General features: G+C 53.8%; 2 protein-coding genes and 1 pseudogene across 8 annotated transcripts in view; 2 read left to right on the top strand and 1 right to left on the bottom strand.

The window, feature by feature from the left end:
* Positions 1-2,400, top strand: part of ZNF362 (zinc finger protein 362) — a 178,713-nt gene extending 176,313 nt beyond the window's left edge. For all 7 annotated transcript variants that reach the window (XM_034960693.3, XM_034960708.3, XM_034960703.4 and 4 more), the window contains one exon: positions 610-2,400. In XM_034960693.3, coding sequence (XP_034816584.3) covers positions 610-726 — 117 coding nt within the window. In that variant the 3' untranslated portion in view covers positions 727-2,400. The remainder of the gene's footprint in view (positions 1-609) is intronic.
* LOC117980399 (uncharacterized) lies at positions 1,397-2,400 on the top strand (annotated as a pseudogene).
* A3GALT2 (alpha 1,3-galactosyltransferase 2) lies at positions 1,858-15,410 on the bottom strand. The gene is made up of 6 exons (XM_055113617.2): positions 15,325-15,410; positions 14,439-14,522; positions 14,131-14,220; positions 13,682-13,819; positions 7,817-9,125; positions 1,858-3,593 (listed from the first exon to the last, which is right to left on the bottom strand). The coding sequence occupies exons 1-5, from the start codon at positions 15,408-15,410 to the stop codon at positions 8,438-8,440; spliced, it is 1,086 nt and encodes a 361-aa protein (XP_054969592.1). The 3' UTR covers positions 1,858-3,593; positions 7,817-8,437.
* Positions 15,411-17,105: the final 1,695 nt, after the last annotated feature.

The following is a 17,105-nucleotide window of genomic DNA, read 5'->3' as shown; positions in this document are numbered from 1 at the left end:
GCCTGGGTGACACAGTGAGACCTTAAGAAAAGGAAGGAAAGGAAATGTAGAGACTGGGGCAGGAGTGGACCCTTCAACCCTTACTCCATGCTAAGGGCTTGATCTTTGTCACCATAGCAACCTGTTGAGGTTGTTCCTCCCCTATGCCTGCTTACAGAGGAGGAAACTGAGGCTCAGAGAGACAAGATGACTTGTCCAAGTTCTCACCACTAAGAAAGAGCAGAGCTAGGCTCAGACCCAGTCCTGCTGCCTCACTGTCACTGGGATCACCAGCCAGATGCAGGCACAGTGCTTCACCTGGCAGACAGGGCTGAGGTTCAGCCAGTATACCCAGCTACACCCAGGTGGCAAGGGGCTGGGGGCCTGGCCCTAGAGAGCCACAGGTGGGCACTGCTGAGGGGTGAGCTCTCCAGCCAGCACTCATACTGGCAGCAGTGCAGTGTCTCTAGAACCAATGGCCGACGCCCATCTGACCCTGCGAAACTGTGGCTGTCCTCCACCCTCTGAACCGCCTACCAAGAGCCCTCCAGTGGCTGCTGGTGGGAACTGCAGCCTCTTCTCCCTCCCTTGCTGGTGGTTCCCTGTTCTGAATCTCATCCCTGCCCACAGGAGACCTACCTGATGAAGCACATGTCCAAACACACGGTGGTGGAGCACCTGGTGAGCCATCACTCGCCCCAGAGGACGGAGTCCCCCGGCATCCCGGTGCGAATCTCTCTCATCTGAGCCCACTGGAGGCGCCGCCCCACCCGGCCCACTGGCAGACACAGACCCAGGCAGCACCAGGCCCCAGCTCCCTCCGGGGGCCCTCCAGGAACCACCAAGCTCTCTCACGACCTTCCCAATCTTCCAGAAAGCTTGGTCCGCAGAAGCCCTGCCTGGTCCAGTCCGGGGGCGGCCAGGCCAACTGCAAGATTCTGGACTGTTTTGGTGGCATCCAAAGACGATCTCAGAGCACTTTGAACCTCTCTGTTGAGTTTTCTTTTTGTTCCCCACCCTTCACTTGCTTCACTGTTTTTTTTTTTTTTTCGTTTTTTTTTTTAAGTTTGTTTTGGAAATAACAGAAAAGATATTTATTGGCCAGGAAGTTGGTGCTGCTAAGACCGAGAAATTTAAAGAATCGGACAGATGGACGCAGAGAACCAGAGGGCAGTGTGGGACCTTCTCTTGCCATGGCCTCAGGTCTTGAGGGAAGGCTCGGGCCTAGGTTTCTGGACTGCAAAGGGGACCCCCAGGTGGGAGGGGCAGGAAGCAGCCGGAGTGAGCCCTTCGCCCCTGAGTGCCTGGCTCGCACCTCTCGAGCTGTGCCCTGGGCATCACTGAGCAGAGGGGTGCGGCAGCTTCAGGAGGCGGAAACGAGAGGGGTGGGAGATCCACAGGACCAAAGGGTGCAGTGATGGGCTGGGTGGCGGGCCCAGGGAAATGGGGTGGGGATGGGCTGGGTAAGACCTGGCCCTCCCCTGCTGCCCTGAAGACCACCCCAGTCTACCTCGGTGCTGGCCAGGAAACCTTTCGGCTACCTCTCCCACCATCCCAGACTGTGGGCAGGGGGATGGGGAGGGAGTGGGCCTGGATCTGGGACCTCCCTCCAGAATTTCCTCCAGATGGGGGCAGTGCCCAGGGAGGGGTTATTTGTCTTCCCTGCCATGGAGTGGGAATCCCCAGCCGAGGCCCTAGGCCCCTCAGCAGGGAAGGGATCCTCGGGGAGGCAGGTCCCAGGAGCAGACCCTGCCCCCAGCCCCCACAGACACACCCCAATCTGAAAGCCATGCGTGTCGGTGTATATAGGAACCATGTACAGAGCCCAGAGAAGCCCCCTACATCCCCCCGGGAAAAAAAAGAGAACTAGACAGAAACTCATCTATATATTCTGTATCTGGAGTTCCGTTTTGAATATTAACTGTGTTATTTTTATACACTTTTTAAGCCTTAACTCGCCATTGATTTACCAGTTTAACGTTTCCTGGGGTTTCTTTGCCCATGGGGTTCTCTGCCCCCACCCCCGGCCCTTTGTTTGACTTGCGTCGTCTGATACTCAGTATTGTAGCTTTTTGTCCGCATGTTACTCCCTGTAAATACGCTGTTATACATACTGTTAACACCCCTTTGCTTTTTCTATGGGACCTCCAGGCCACCATATTTAGAACTAGTTACCTTATTAAAAAAGAAAAAACAGTCTGTTGGCTTCTCAGTCTGCATCTTGGAGGCAGGGAGGTGAGGGCAGGTGCCCCTCAGACACTTCAGGAAGGTAGTTTGCATTCTATTTAAAAAAGGGGGTGGGGAGCAAATGAAAATCAAATGTGGGGGGAAAACACTAAAGGGGGCAAGAAACAAAGGAATTACAAACCCTCTGCTCTTTGTATTTCTCTGTTGTGAAGAATAAACTGTACCTGCACCCGGGTGGCGGTGGTGTTTGGCGTGCTCTGTGCGAGGGCAGGGCTGGGGGGCACCTTTCCATTGCTCCTCTCCCCTCCCCCGCCCCCCAGACTTGGAGAAGGAAGAAAGTGGCCTCTCACTGTGGGCTGGCCTCACTCCAGGTGCTGAACTGAGTGCTTTATGTTGATTGCCTCACAACTCCTTAAGAAGTGGGCAGCAAACCAAGAGAGGCTCTTTGCTAAGGATCATGTTGCAGTATAGTGGCAGTGACATAAACTGACCCAGCATTGCCTAGTTCTGGAGCCTTCTTGGATATACTAGGTCCACCAATAAGTCTCACTTCCACTGCTCCCTGAGGGGGCACCCCACCTATGTGGGGGGGGGGGGTCCATCATGAGTGCCTGATTTGTGGAAGTGAGTCTAGTGATTGAAGGGGGAGTCCAAGACATCCTTGTCATACATTGTTTTTTCCCCATAGGGGTCAATGTTTTGACTGCCTAGGAAGGAAATTTAGTAATAAAATCCCCAAAAGCTTATCAAGTCTGGCCCTGTGGAAGCACTGTGAGGGGGACAGTGCTTCCACTGTCCATGGAAGGTCATCATGGAGGTCATCTACCATGGAGGTCATCATTGGGAACTCATTTCCCTGAGTCCTCACAGTCCTCATGTGTCAAGACTTTGCTGCAAGTGATAGAAAGTCCAATCCAAACAAGGGTGTATTGGTTTATGTAACAGGACAGTGGTCAGGCCAGCTTCAGGGCTCAAAGGATGTGTCTCCAGCTCTCCACTCTGTTCTGAGTCAGCTTCAGCCTGAGGCGCCTGTGGGGTCAGCAGCTCTAGTCTCTCGGTCCCCAGGGTTCCAGCAATCAAGCCTCTTGTCTCTCTGACAAAAGCCTCAGTGTCTTCATCTGTTTTATGCTGCTATAACAGGATATCACAAACTCGGTAATTTATAATGAGCAGAAATTTCATTCTGTTCATGATAAATTCCAGTCTCATAGTTCTGGAGGTTGGGAAGTCCAAGAGCATGGTGCCAGCATCTGGTGAGGGCCTTCATGCCATGTCATCTCATGCCAGAAGGCAGAAGAGCAAGAAAGGGTGAGGCCAGGCTTGGCGGCTCATGCTTGTAATCTCAGCACTTTGGGAGGCCAAGGCAGGAGGATCACTTGAGTCCAGGAGTTTGAGACCAGCCTGGGCAACATAGGGAGACCTTGTCTCTACAAAAAAAAAGAAAAAGAAAATTGGCCAGGTGTGGTGGTGCGTGCGCCTGTAGTCCCAGCTACTTGAGAGGCTGAGGTGAGAGGATTGCTTGAGCCTGGGAGGTCAGGGCTGTGGGGAGCCGTGATTGCACCATTTGCACTCCAGACTGGGAGACAGAACAAGCTCCATCTCAAAAAGAGGGTGAGAGTGAGAAAAATGGAACTCGAAGCCTCATATCCTTTTATAATCAGCATTAATCCATTCATGAGGGTGGAGCCCCCATGGCCCAACAACTCCCACTAGGCTCCAACTCCTAACACTGTTGCACTGGGGGTTGTTTCCAACACATATGTTTTTTTGGGGGGACACATTCAAACCATAGCACCCAGCAAAAGTCTAATTGGGTCTTCCTGGTTCTAACTGCATCATGTTGCGTGCTTGTTTGGCTTGGGCCTAGGGCCCATGCTCTAAGCCTGGAGTAGAGGGTGAAGCCCTCACCTTCTTTACTTTCTGAAGCACAAGAGGTTCCCTAACAGGAAACCAGAGTGTGTTACTATCAGAAGAGGAAATGGATGTGTGGTAGCCAAGAACCAGCATATTTTCAGTAATCTCAGGGGCCTCATCTCTTTCTCTGAAATTGACCTCCCATAGCCTGCTTTGCCATGAAAGGATGGGCTCTGGCAGCCATATTTGTGTCACATGACCCCATTGCAGCCACAGCCGATTGGCCAGGGGTGGACACCTGACTCTGACTTGATACATAGGTGCAGCCAGTGGTGCATAATGGCTGTCCTGATTCATGTGAGAAAATTGTGCACACCTCTTCCAAGCTCTGCATTCAGGGAGTACTGGTAGCTTGAAATCAGCCATGGTGGGATTTACACCATGGATATTGGCAAACACTATAAATCAGGGCTTTCTTTTTCCCCAGTCAACTGCTAGACTTATACCAGCACACCACCGGACGGAGCTGACTCTCCTGTCAGATTCTCTATTCCATGAATTAGGAACAAGTTAGGAGATGGTGGGTACCTGAACTGGAAAACCCTGTAGACTGCGGTTTGGGGTGACTGTGTTGAGCTGGACACAAGCAGAAGAACAAAGCCGGCAGAGAAAGAGCAGAAATGGACCAAGGAGACCAAGAGCTAGTGGTAACCTCTGTTCCTGTCAGTCTTCATCCTCTGGCTATGTTTAATCTCCTGTTTGTTCTCACTTCAATGAGTTTAAGTTGCTAGTGGTGTGACATTGTGTTAGTTACTAAATCTGTGCCTGATTTCCTCATATGTAAAATGAGGTAAACAGTAGTAACCAACTTACAGTGTGGATGTGAGGATTAAATGAATCAATACCTGTCTAATGCTTAGAACTGGCACGTTGTAAGACCCAATATATGTCCACATCATTATTGCTGCTATTTGCCTTAGCCCTAAGGGATCTATGATCCTTATGATCAGTGATCCCTGACTGAGAGCTGAAGATGTTTGGGAATTTCTAGGGGTGGCATTTGAGCTTGCATGGCAAGGCGGGGACAGGTGGAGATTTTGCATGTAGCAGTGATACTGAGGGGACTGAGTCTGATTTTCACTTGCTCACGTGGGGAGTGAGTGCCACTGCCCCTGGGGGAGCCTCAGGATAGGTGCTGAGGACAGTGTTGATGGTAATGGAGGCAGCTGCAGAAGGAGCTTTAGCCCTCTTGTTATTCCTGCTTTAGATCCAAGTCCCTCTGTACCCACCCCCGCAACCCCTCCTTAGGCCTCTGGGCTCACTAGGAGGGGAGCCATTCCCAAGGGTTGCCCACCCTGCAGCTTCCTGGAACCCCTCCCTCCTCAAGAAGATCCCCAACAGCGCAAGGCTGCCTCCAGTCCATGCCTTGGAAACTCCTGAGCATGCCATTTATTTCCCCTTTAAAACAGAAATGACTGGCTGGGCGCAGTGGCTCATGCCTGGAATCCCAGCACTTTGAGAGGCCAAGGCAAGTGGATTCCTTGAGCCCAGGAGTTCGAGACCAGCCTGGGCAACTTGGTGAAACCCCGCCTCTACAAAAAAAAAAAAAAAAAAAAAGCCTGGTGTGGTGGTGCATGCCTGTAGTCCCAGCTACTTGGGAGGCTGAGGTGGGAGGATCACCTGAGCTCAGGGATGTTGAGGCTGCAGTGAGCCATGATCATAGCCACTGCACTCCAGCCTGGGCAACAGAGTGAGATGCTGTCTCAAAAACAAACAAACAAAAAACAGGAAATGACTGTTCTTTGGCAAATCCTTTGCACTCTCTGAGCATGCTGGAGAAAGGGCAGGCACGGAGAGGAAGGCAAGTTGTGTTTTCTAGAGCACCACCACAACCCCTGCAGGGAGGAAGAGTGGCATCCACATTTCACGTATGAGAAAACTGAGGCCAGCAAAGGTAAGGAACTTGTCTACCCACACACAGAAGAGCCAGTTCACATCATCTCTTGCTGGCTCATGCTCAGGTATTGAATGGCCCAGCAATTGTTAGGGTCTGCAGCAATTGTTAGGGTCAGCACGTGTGGCCCTCAGTGAATGCTGCAGGCTAAGGTGGAGGACACACATCTTCCCCAGCTCACAGGCAGAAATTTTTTTTTTTTTTTGGAAACGGAGTCTCGTACTGTCATCCGGGCTGGATGGAGTGCAGTGGCACGATCTTGGCTCACTGCAACCTCCGCCTCCCAGGTTCAAGTGATTTTCATGCCTCAGCCTCCCAAGTAGCTGGGATTACAGGTGCCCACCACCACGCCTGGCTAATTTTTGTGTTTTTAGTAGAGACAGGGTTTCACCATGCTGGCCAGGCTGGTCTCGAACTCCTGACCTTGTGATCCGCCTGCCTCAGCCTCCCAAAGTGCTGGGATTACAGGTGTGAGCCACTGTGCCCGGCCAAATTGCCTGTTCTGACACACGTGGCCCATTCTCATCTCTAATCCTGAGTCCAGAAGACCTTCTGGGTTTTGCTAATCTAGTTTAGATAGGAGACATTTTGAACTGCTTTTGAGAGGACAGATCTCTCTTATCGTCAATAGCTGGGCCTGGTAAATAGCAAGAATTGCTGCCCTACCTGGGAGTGGAGGCTATTAAAATGCAAGGTTGGTGACAATACTACGTAAAAGATTCAGGAGAGCCAGGGTGAAATCCCAGTCTCTCAGGGCCCCAGTTTTCCCAAATGTCAGACAAAATCTCAGGGGCTTCAGTGGCTACCTTCCCTATCTCCTTGGCTCTGTGACCACCTTCCTGGGAGGGTCTGACGCCTTCACACTCCTATTCAGAGCCTGTGTTTCCCCACTGGGGATCAGAAGTCTAGACAGCTGCCACGGACGTGGAAACTTCCCTCCCAGATACTGTGGCCAAATGTCACCCTGCTATCGCCCCCAGGCCAGAAAATGTCATTTTGGACTTTGTCTAGGAGAAAAAGCCATAATAACAATTTGGGAATGTCAACTAAAGAATAAAAGTAAGTTTTTAAATAATTAAAGTTAGTGTCACTTAGAAGTCTTATTGAGGACCATCGACCAAGGCCTATGGCCCGGGAGGAGCTCTTTAGAAGGTTCTATCAGACGCTTTGAATGTAGTATTTTATTTATTTTATTGAGAGTCTTGCTCTGTCACTCAGGCTGGAGTGCAGTGGTACGATCTCGGCTCACTGCAACCTTCGCCTCCCGAGTTCAAGCGATTCTTGTGCCTCAGCCTCCCCAGTAGCTGGGATTAATAGGTGTGTGCCACCACGCCCTGCTAATTTTTGTATTTTTAGTAGAGATGGGGTTTCATCATGTTGGCCAGGCTGGTCTCAAACTCCTAACCTCAAGTGATCTGTGTGTCTCAGCCTCCCGAAGTGCTGGGATTACAGGCATGAGCCACTATGCCCGGCCTGAATGTAGTATTTTAGTTTAGAGTTTAGATATAGGTGGTGAAGCTTCAGTATGCGTAAAATTATATCTAAGTTTGTGTGTAAGAGTGTATCTGGTTATAGTTTATAGAAGCATGATCATTAACTCCAACTGACATTATCTTATATGGAGATATATCTAGAGTCACTTATTTTTTTAGGGAATATAGTGACTCTGGCAAGGGACGTGGGGAGCTGTGTTTTTTGTTTTGACAGCTATATGCTGTCACAGTTAGGGTTTTGTGAAATTATGCTGGCAAGGGAAAGGAGCAAACATGGCTTCTTATGTTTGCTACTTTGTCTCGCAGCACAGGAATAATTTATCATAATATTACTGAAATATGTACAAACCATGCTTATGAGCAGGGGAGGTAAAAGGGCAGAGCCAATGACGGGGTGCCCCCTGTGTTTCTTCCTGTGGCTCCTGCCCAGAGACATCCCGAGGGGCCAGCCACGCCTCTCCAGCCGCTGACATCACAGTGACTCGGACCCTCTGTGTCCTTGGGCAGTTATGTTTCCTCTTTTGTATCTCAGTCTCCTCATTTAAAAAAGGGGTTGCAGGTGGGACTAAAACATCTCCAGAGACACCAGCTGCATTCTGCAGGCTCAGGGGTGAAAGGTCTACAGGCTGATAGCTCGGGGCTCTACTGCAGTTGAGCCTCGCTCACTGCTAAGCTAAGGGAAGGGGATTTTTCTCTTGAAGTGAGGAGCTCCCCAAAGGCGAGGAGCTCTCCCTCCTACTCCCACTCCCACGGACTGGCGCACACGAAGCGGGTAGGGCTTTTGTATCCAGTATCTCTCTGCTCTCCAGAGCGCCATCAGCGTCCAGAAGGGCCCCGCCCGGTTTCAGGATCTCTTCCTCTAGTGACTCCCACTCCACATCTTCCCGGGGCCGAAGACGCCCGGAGCGGGAGCGAGGCCGGGCCGGCTGGGCCGGCGGAGAAGCCGGAGGGCCGGGAGCCGGCGGCGGCGCTAGTTCCGCAGCAGCCAGTACCCCTTGGGCGCCCACAGCAGTCGCGGGCGGCGGATCTCGGCCCGCGGGCCGATGTCCGGGCTCCAGCAGAACTCGGGCGACAGCACCTTGGCGGGCTTGTGCAGCCAGAAGAACTTGTTGAGGTGGCTCTCGTCGTGCCAGCGCGCCTCCAGGCCGCGCGCGCGGTCCCAGGCCAGGCCCCCGGCACAGTGCGCCGTCAGCCCGCGCAGCGCCGCCACGCTGCCCCCGAACACCGCCGCGTGGTAATAGAAGTCGCCCTGGCCCCACGCCATCGCGGCGGCCGAATGCGCGTCGCGTTCGAAGGGCAGCAGCCACGACGGCCAGTGGTAGTGCCAGGAGTGCAGCTGCGCCACCGACTCGGCCAGCGCCTCGGGCCCAAAGGTGCCGCTGAAGTGCTGGTCCACGTCCATGCAGAACACGAAGTGCGCCTCGCGGCCCGGCAGCCCGCCCAGCGCCGCGTGCAACGTGCGCATGCGCGCCATCGACACGTCTTGCCAGCGCCGCTCGCGCGCCACGCGCTCCACGGGCAGCCGGCGTCCCGGGCCCAGCGCCACGCGGGGCACCGCTCCCGGAGGCTCGGTGAACACGTAGTACATCACGCTCTGGCCCGCCATGAAGTGCTGCTCCGCCGTCTCCAGGAAGCGCTCCAGGTACTTCTCCGGGTATCTAAGGGCGCGGCGCCACCGTCAGCCTGAGAGTGAAGCGAGGCGGGGCCGGCCTCCCCACCTCACCTCACCTCTACTTCCACCCCACCCTCACCCCCACTCCCACCCCACCCTCACCCCCACTTCCACCCCACCCTCACCTCATCCCACCCCTCCCAACCCTCACCCCCACCTCACACCACCCAATCCTCACCCCCACCACACACCACCCAACCGTCATCCCGATCTCACCCTACCCCAACCTCACTCCATCCCCACCTCCCCCCACTCCCACCTCCCCCCCACCCCCACCCCACCCAACCTTCACCCCCACCTCAACCCACCCAACCCAACCCTCACCCCCACCCCAACCTCACCCCACCCCAACCTTATCCCTACCCCCACCTCAGCACGCCTAACCCAAGCTCACCCCCACCTCACCCCTCTGCTGCCCCACCCAGCCTTCACCCCCTTCTCACCCCACCCAACCCTCACCCCCACCTCAACCTCACCCCACCCCCACACCAACCTCACTTCACCCCACCTCACCCCTACCCCACCCCAACCTCACCCACCTCACCCCCACCCCAACCTTACCCCCACCCCACCAGTGCTGCCTGGTCCTCCCCACACCTGGCCTTGGAACTCCGGACCCTCTAGCCCTAGCATCTTTCAACTTAGATGGGGCAGGGCAGGTTGGACTGAGGATGCTTGCAAATTGCCTGCCACTCCTGCCTCATACTGGCCCTTTGGACGACTGGCAGCGTTTCTCTCTTTAGAGCTCTAAGCCTCCATTTAAGAAGTCCCAGAACTTGGGTGCTGCCATGAGTGAGGAAGCCTAAGCTGGCCCCCACCAGTCTTCAGCAGTTGGTCTCCCAGCTGAGACGCAGACATTTGAGAGCATGAGAAGAGGAGCCCTTCCTGCTGAGCCCTGTCTGAATTACTGACACACAGAATTATTATTTTTGAGACAGCGTTTCGCTCCTGTGGCCCAGGCTGGAGTACAGTGGCGCTATCTCAGCTCACTACAACCTCTGCCTCCCGGCTTCAAGCGATTCTCCTGCCTCAGGCTCCAAGTAGCTGGGATTACAAGTGGCCACCACCACGCCCGGCCAATTTTTTTGTATTTTTAGTAGAGATGGGGTTTCACCGTGTTGGCCAGGCTGGTCTCGAACTCTGACCTCAGGTGATCCTCCCATCTCGGGCCTCCCAAAGTGCTGGGATTACAGGTGTGAGCTACTACGCCTGGCCCTCCACAGAATTATTATTATTATTTTTTTGTCATGTCAAAGTTGTTTTTTTTTTGTTTTTTTTTGTTTGTTTGTTTTGTTTTGTTTTTTAGTATTTATTGATCATTCTTGGGTGTTTCTCAGAGAGGGGGATTTGGCAGGGTCATAGGACAATAGTGGAGGGAAGGTCAGCAGATAAACATGTGAACAAGGGTCTCTGGTTTTCCTAGGCAGAGGACCCTGCGGCCTTCTGCAGTGTTTGTGTCCCTGGGTACTTGAGATTAGGGAGCGGTGATGACTCTTAAGGAGCATGCTGCCTTCAAGCATCTGTTTAACAAAGCACATCTTGCACCGCCCTTAATCCATTTAACCCTGAGTGGACACAGCACATGTTTCAGAGAGCACGGGGTTGGGGGTAAGGTTATAGATTAACAGCATCCCAAGGCAGAAGAATTTTTCTTAGTACAGAACAAAATGGAGTCTCCTATGTCTACTTCTTTCTACACAGACACAGTAACAATCTGATTTCTCTTTCTTTTCCCCACATTTCCCCCTTTTCTATTCGACAAAACCACCATCATCATCATGGCCCGTTCTCAATGAGCTGTTGGGTACACCTCCCAGATGGGGTGGCGGCCGGGCAGAGGGGCTCCTCACTTCCCAGACGGGGTGGCTGGGCAGAGGCGCCCCCCACCTCCGAGACGGGGGGCTGGCCAGGCGGGGGCTGCCCCCCACCTCCCTCCCGGACGGGGCGGCTGGCCGGGCGGGGGCTGTCCCCCACCTCCTGGATGGGGCGGCTGCCGGGTGGAGACGCTCCTCACTTCCCAGATGGGGTGGCTGCCGGGCGGAGGGGCTCCTCACTTCTCAGACGGGGCGGCCGGGCAGAGACGCTCCTCACCTTCCAGACGGGGTGGCGGTCGGGCAGAGACACTCCTCAGTTCCCAGATGGGGGTCGCGGCCAGGCAGAGGCGCTCCTCACATCCCAGAAAGGGCGGCGGGGCAGAGGCGCTCCCCACATCTCAGACGATGGGCGGCCGGGCAGAGACGCTTCTCACTTCCTAGACGGGATGGCGGCCGGGAAGAGGCGCTCCTCACTTCCCAGACTGGGCAGCCGGGCAGAGGGGCTCCTCACATCCCAGACGATGCACGTCCAGGCAGAGACGCTCCTCACTTCCCAGACAGGGAGGCGGCCGGGCAGAGGCTGCAATCTGGGCACTTTGGTAGGCCAAGGCAGGCAGCTGGTAGGTGGAGGTTGTAGCGAACCGAGATCATGCCACTGCACTCCAGCCTGGGCAACATTGAGCACTGAGTGAGCGAGACTCCGTCTGCAATCCCGGCACCTCGGGAGGCCGAGGCGGGCAGATCACTCGCAGTCAGGAGCTGGAGACCAGCCCGGCCAACACAGCGAAACTCCGTCTCCACCAAAAAATACAAAAACCAGTCAGGCGTGGCGGCGCGCGCCTGCAATCCCAGGCACTCGGCAGGCTGAGGCAGGAGAATCAGTCAGGGAGGTTGCAGTGAGCCGAGATGGCGGCAGTACAGTCCAGCCTCGGCTCGGCATCAGAGGGAGACCGTGGAGAGAGAGAGAGAGAGAGAGGGAGAGGGAGAGGGAGACCGGGGAGAGGGAGACCAAGACCGGGGAGAGGAAGACCGGGGAGAGGGAGAGGGAGAGGGAGAGGGGAATTATTTTATGAGCTATAATAATAAGTTGTTTTAAGTCACTGTCTTTCACTATATAGATAACGAGGCTGCCTGGAATACTGTATGAACAGACCTTGGGATCCTAGGACTTTAAAATAGTAGTAACAGTGCCTAATAATACTTTGAACTTTTATCATGTGGCAGCCACTGCTTTCTATGTCAATGTGCATTGTCTCATCTAAAGAGCGTTAGAAACTTGTATGTATCATTGGTAAGTGGTTGAGCCAGGATTTGAACCCAGCTTGGCCTTAGAGCCTGTACCTTTACTTGCACTTGCTCTATTCCTGGTGACTGTGGGAAATGGGAATCAGAGACCTAGGAAATCTCAGCATTTCGTGGTGTTGGACTCAGAATCTTGGAACTCAGGACCTCAGTATCCCAGAATTTTCTGTACATTGAGTGTCTGACCCTAGGGCTGGGGCAGGAATGCCCTACTCAGCATGTGTGATGGAAGTGGGAGCACCGAGGCCTTGGGAGAGGCGAAGGCCCAAGTAGCCCAGCAGTTCTGCCCACCTGGTCCAGGGGCAGCCCTTGGTCCTTTTCATCCCCTTGCCTGTCAGTGGCACTCCTGGCTTTCCCTCCCTTGTAGGGTGTGGGGGACAGAGTTCGAGGAGCCTTGAACAGTTGTCTGGGGTATCTGGTAACAAAATTCCTTCCCCATCCTTCCTGAATGGGAGGTTCTCACCACCTTCCCAAAGCAACTAGTTCCACTTTTAGAAATGCTTCTTTTAGTTGCCCGAAACTAGGTTATAGGATCTGACTGCCACTGTCAGCCAAGAGTCCCCTTCGTGTCACTTCAGGAAGGTCGACACCCAGTTTAGACACTCCCTGTCATCCATAGTGGGGAGGTCAGCGCCCCGCTGCCATTTCTTCTCTTGACCTCCTTTCCTGTAGTGATTTTCCCGTGCCCTCCACAGTCACCTGTTCCCTTCACAGTTACCTGTTCCCATGGCTACTCCCTCAACTTGATCTTCATCAGTGTCTGTCCCACTCTGTAAGGACCTCGTTCTTCTAGCTCACTTACTGTGATTACCACCCCCAACCCAAAACAGTCCTACCTCACTGAATCCTCTAATCTGGTGACCTTGCCACTTCAGTATTTGTCACCCCCTTCCTCTCTTCACTTCCCTCTGCCCAGTTCAGATTCACTCCCTTGCAATCCTTCAGCTCCCCAGCCCCTCTCCCTTCATCAGACTTGCTTGGCACCTGCCCCCACAATCCTGTGTACCTGCACCTGAGCTGCTGACCTCCAATGGGCACCTAATGCAGTGAATCATCCCTCTACTTACCCAGTCACATTCCCCTCCTCTCACCACTCTCACCTGAAAGACTCCATCATTTTCTCACTACAAAACCAGTGCCTCCAGATGGATGAGCCCCAGCCCCTAGGCAGGACCCTTCCAGATGTGGTTCTAGAACAGCCCTGGCTGCCTGTGTTGGGCGGGCTCTATGGTGTTGGTGTCCAGGGAGGAGGAGAAGGATGGTCCTGTGCTCATCTGGGGGTGTGGGGCAAGAAGTGCTGTCTTTGCTTCTCGCTTCACTTTGGGATCCCATGGCACAGGGGAGCAGAGTGCCCCGCCTCCTTCATCACATGCACACCCCTCCCACTCACAGCTTTGACAGCACTGCTCCCCTTCCCAGGCCTTACCTGCCTACAGCAAAGATAGTCAGCCCAATGGTGAGGTTCTGCTGTCTAGCCTCTTGCTTGGCCACATCTGGGTCGAAAGAGCCATCCCAAATAATGGGAGCCCCCCAGGGGGTACAGGTCAGAACTTCAGGCCGGGCCCTGGCCAGGGCAGGGATGGGAAATGGAAATAGCTCCATTCATCCACCCACTTGGTGCATGTTCACTGCCACCTCCCCAGTGCTGAGCCCTAGGGACCCATAGACCGATGAGACCTAGTTGCTGCCCCTGGAAGCCCCCAGCTCAGAGCAACACAGAGGACTGGGAGATGTGTGGCCCGATGGGGCTGCTGGACTTGGTGGCAGAGTGCCTGGCTCTGCTGGGGTGGGAGATGTGTGGAGGGCAGGGACATGGGGCAGAGCTGTGTAGGGTTTGGGGGTGCCCTTGGAGTGGGAGGGATGGGAGCTTCTTACCAGGGACGCAGGGCACCTGTGAAGTTGTCTCTCAGCTGGGACATTGTGGCCGAAGGGCAGACGCCCATGGGGATGAGGGCTTCCAGATGCCTGTGGTGGGTTGAGGGGCGTGGGGGAGGCAGCCGTGAGAAGCATGTCAGCCTGGCCAGGAGCCCTCTGGCTTTGCTTCTTACAAGGAGAGAGAGCTCACAAGGACACTTGAGCTGAGTTAGCCACTGCCCTCCATCCCTCAAGGAGGCACTTAGACAGATCCCCTTTAAACCTGACTCTGTGGTCCCACCTCAAGTGCTGGGGAAAGGGGCTTTTACCTGAATTTAGGGAGGCCATACAGAAACAGGCCTAAGAGGCCAAGTGTAAGTAGGATCTGCCGCCAGAAGATTCTCTTCCAGGCCCTGGGGGCGGGAGGGGGGCATCAGTAACTCATTTATATGTATAGACACAAATATTTATATGCACACATACATGAAAAGTCTTTCTTACTTCCAGCCAGCCGGTTCTTCTGCATGAAGGTAGCCAGTGTTACCAGTTTCTTGTGCAGGGGCATGACCTTGGGCAGGTTGCGGGGATGATAACGTTAGGGGTTGAGGTACTTACTTATCCTGGGTGGAAGGTGGGACTGACCTTGGACAGGAGAGGCCGGGAGAGGATGCACAAGTGTTTGTGGTTCGGTGACTGGGAGTTTTTTTTTTTTTTTTTTTTTTTTTGAGACAGCCTCACTCTGTCACCCAGGCTGGAGTGTTGTGGTGTGATCACAGCTCACTGCAGCCTTGAACTCCTGGGCTCAAGCTATCCTCCCACTTCAGCCTCCTGTGTAGCTGGGACTATAGATGCCTAATTTTGTATTTTTTTTTTTTTTTTAGAGATGGGGTCTTGCTATGTTGCCCATGCTTGTCTCCAACTCAGCTCAAGCAATCCTCCCGCCTCAGTCACTGGGAGTTAAAAGCTGTCTGGGACTTAGAGAAGAGTTACTGGGCTGGCTGTGGTCAGAGACCAGGTGTCTGTGGTGGCTCCAGTCACCAGGCCAGGTGAACTCCTCCAAGCAGAGCTCAGCAGCCCAATTCTTGGCTCAGAAGAGGTGGGCTTTGGGATTTGTCTACACTTCGTTTTCCAGGAAGGGCTCCAAATGCTGAGAATCTTAATAAGCTCCTTCTGGGGAGCTTGTTCCACTGTCACCCCACCTTCCTGAGTACTCACGTATCTAGAGCAACTGGAGCCACGTGGTAAGGAGCACAGACACGGGGGCCAGAGCCCTGGGTTCGAATCCCAGCTCCACCACTCATTAGCTCTCTGACCCTGGGGCAAGGTCTGGTCCTCTGCACATCAGTCTCATCTATAGGATGGGGTAATAAGAACTCCTGCCTTAGGGCTGTCATTGCCTTCACACAAGCTAAGCGTTGAGAACAAGGCCTCTCATGTTGCAATAGTTCACTCAGCTTTATCTAGTGATGACCATTCTTCCTGAACACACCCTGATCGTCACCTGGGCAGCCTCCTCACTCCACTCCCTGCCCCTACAAATCCATCCATCCATCCATCCTTCTTTCCTTCCTTCCTCTTTTTTTTTTTTTTTTTTTTTTTTTTGAGACGGAGTCTTGCTCTGTAGCCCAGGCTAGCGTGCAATGGCACAGTCTCAGCTCACTGCAACCTCTGCCTCCTGGGTTCAAGTGATTCTCGTGACTCAGCCTCCCGAATAGCTGGGATTACGAGTGCCCACCACCTTGCCCAGCTAATTTTTGTATTTTTAGTAGAGACGGGGTTTCGCCATGTTGGCCAGGCTGGTCTCAAACTCCTGACCTCCGGTGATGCACCCACCTCGGCCTTCCAAAGTGCTAGGATTACAGGCGTGAGCCACCGTGTCCGGCCTACAAATCCTTTCAAAACCTGGCTCCCCTGGTCTCTTTCAAGAAGGCCGCCAGCTTCAGACCCTCCTGCCCCTGCCTCTCCTGCTGCCCCACGTAGCTGTTCCTCAGCAGGTGTGTCTAGTAAAGAGTGCTGCGAACTGCCTTGCAGGTGTGTGGATCCACCTGGGCACTGTCTCTGAGCACAGCCCCTCCTCTAGTTCACTGCGCCAAGCCAGAAACCTGGGTGCACCCTGACCCCTCCTGCTCTGCACCTGCTGTCTGCTTTCAGTCCCGGGTTGACCTGGTCTCCTTGATCTCTGCTCCTCCGTCACGGGATCATTGCAGCAGCACTCTTCATGCTCCTGGTCACTTCCTCCACAGCCCCAGAGTCATCTCATAACAAGTCAGCCTGCCTTAACAGTTTCCGTGTCACACAAACCGGTAAATCCTCAAAGAAGAAGTGCATTTAGTAGGCAAATATATGGAAAAATGTTCACCCTCACTGGCAATCAAAGATACACAAATTAGAACAAGGTGGTATGTTTTGCCTATAAAATGAGTACTTTTTAAAAAAAAACATAATAGGGCTGGGAGGGGCTTGTGCATGTAATCCCAGTGTTTTGGGAGGTCAAGGCAGGAGAATTGCTTGAGGCCAGGAGTTCGAGATCAGCCCGGGCAACGGAGCAAGACCCTGCCTCTGCAAAAAATTAAATTAGCCGGGGCTGGGCATGGTGGCTCATGCCTGTAATCCCAGCACTTTGGGAGGCCGAGCGGGTGGATCACGAGGTCAAGAGATCGAGCCCATCCTGGCCAACACGGTGAAACCCCATCTCTACTAAAAATACAAAAATTAGCTGGCCGTGGTGGCACGCGTCGGTAGTCCCAGCTACTTGGGTGGCTGAGGCAGGAGAATCACTTGAACTTGGGAGGCGGAGGTTGCAGTGAGCTGAGATCACACCACTGTACTCCAGCCTGGTGACAGCGCAAGACTCTGTCTCAAAAAAAAAAAAAAAAAAAAAAAAAAAAAAAAAAAAAAAATTAGCCAGATGGTATGCACCTGTAGTTCCAGCTATTCAGTTCAGGAGGCTGAGGCAGGAGGATCGCTTGAGCCCAGGAGTTACAGGTTACAGTAAG

Source organism: Pan paniscus, chromosome 1 (genome assembly GCF_029289425.2).
Source record: "Pan paniscus chromosome 1, NHGRI_mPanPan1-v2.0_pri, whole genome shotgun sequence".
NCBI lineage: Eukaryota > Metazoa > Chordata > Mammalia > Primates > Hominidae > Pan > Pan paniscus.
The sequence above is the reverse complement of the archived record's forward strand: the minus strand, read 5'-3'. Positions and strand labels throughout refer to the sequence as shown.

Coding starts and splice junctions, on each gene's coding strand:
- A3GALT2 (XM_055113617.2), bottom strand. CDS start 15,410: ATGAGTGGTGGAGCTGGGATTCGAACCCAGGGCTCTGGCCCCCGTGTC. Junction 14,523..15,324: donor GCTCCAGTTGCTCTAGATAC/GTGAGTACTCAG, acceptor TCCCGCCCCCAG/GGCCTGGAAGAGAATCTTCT. Junction 9,126..13,681: donor ACTATCTTTGCTGTAGGCAG/GTAAGGCCTGGG, acceptor CCGCGCCCTTAG/ATACCCGGAGAAGTACCTGG.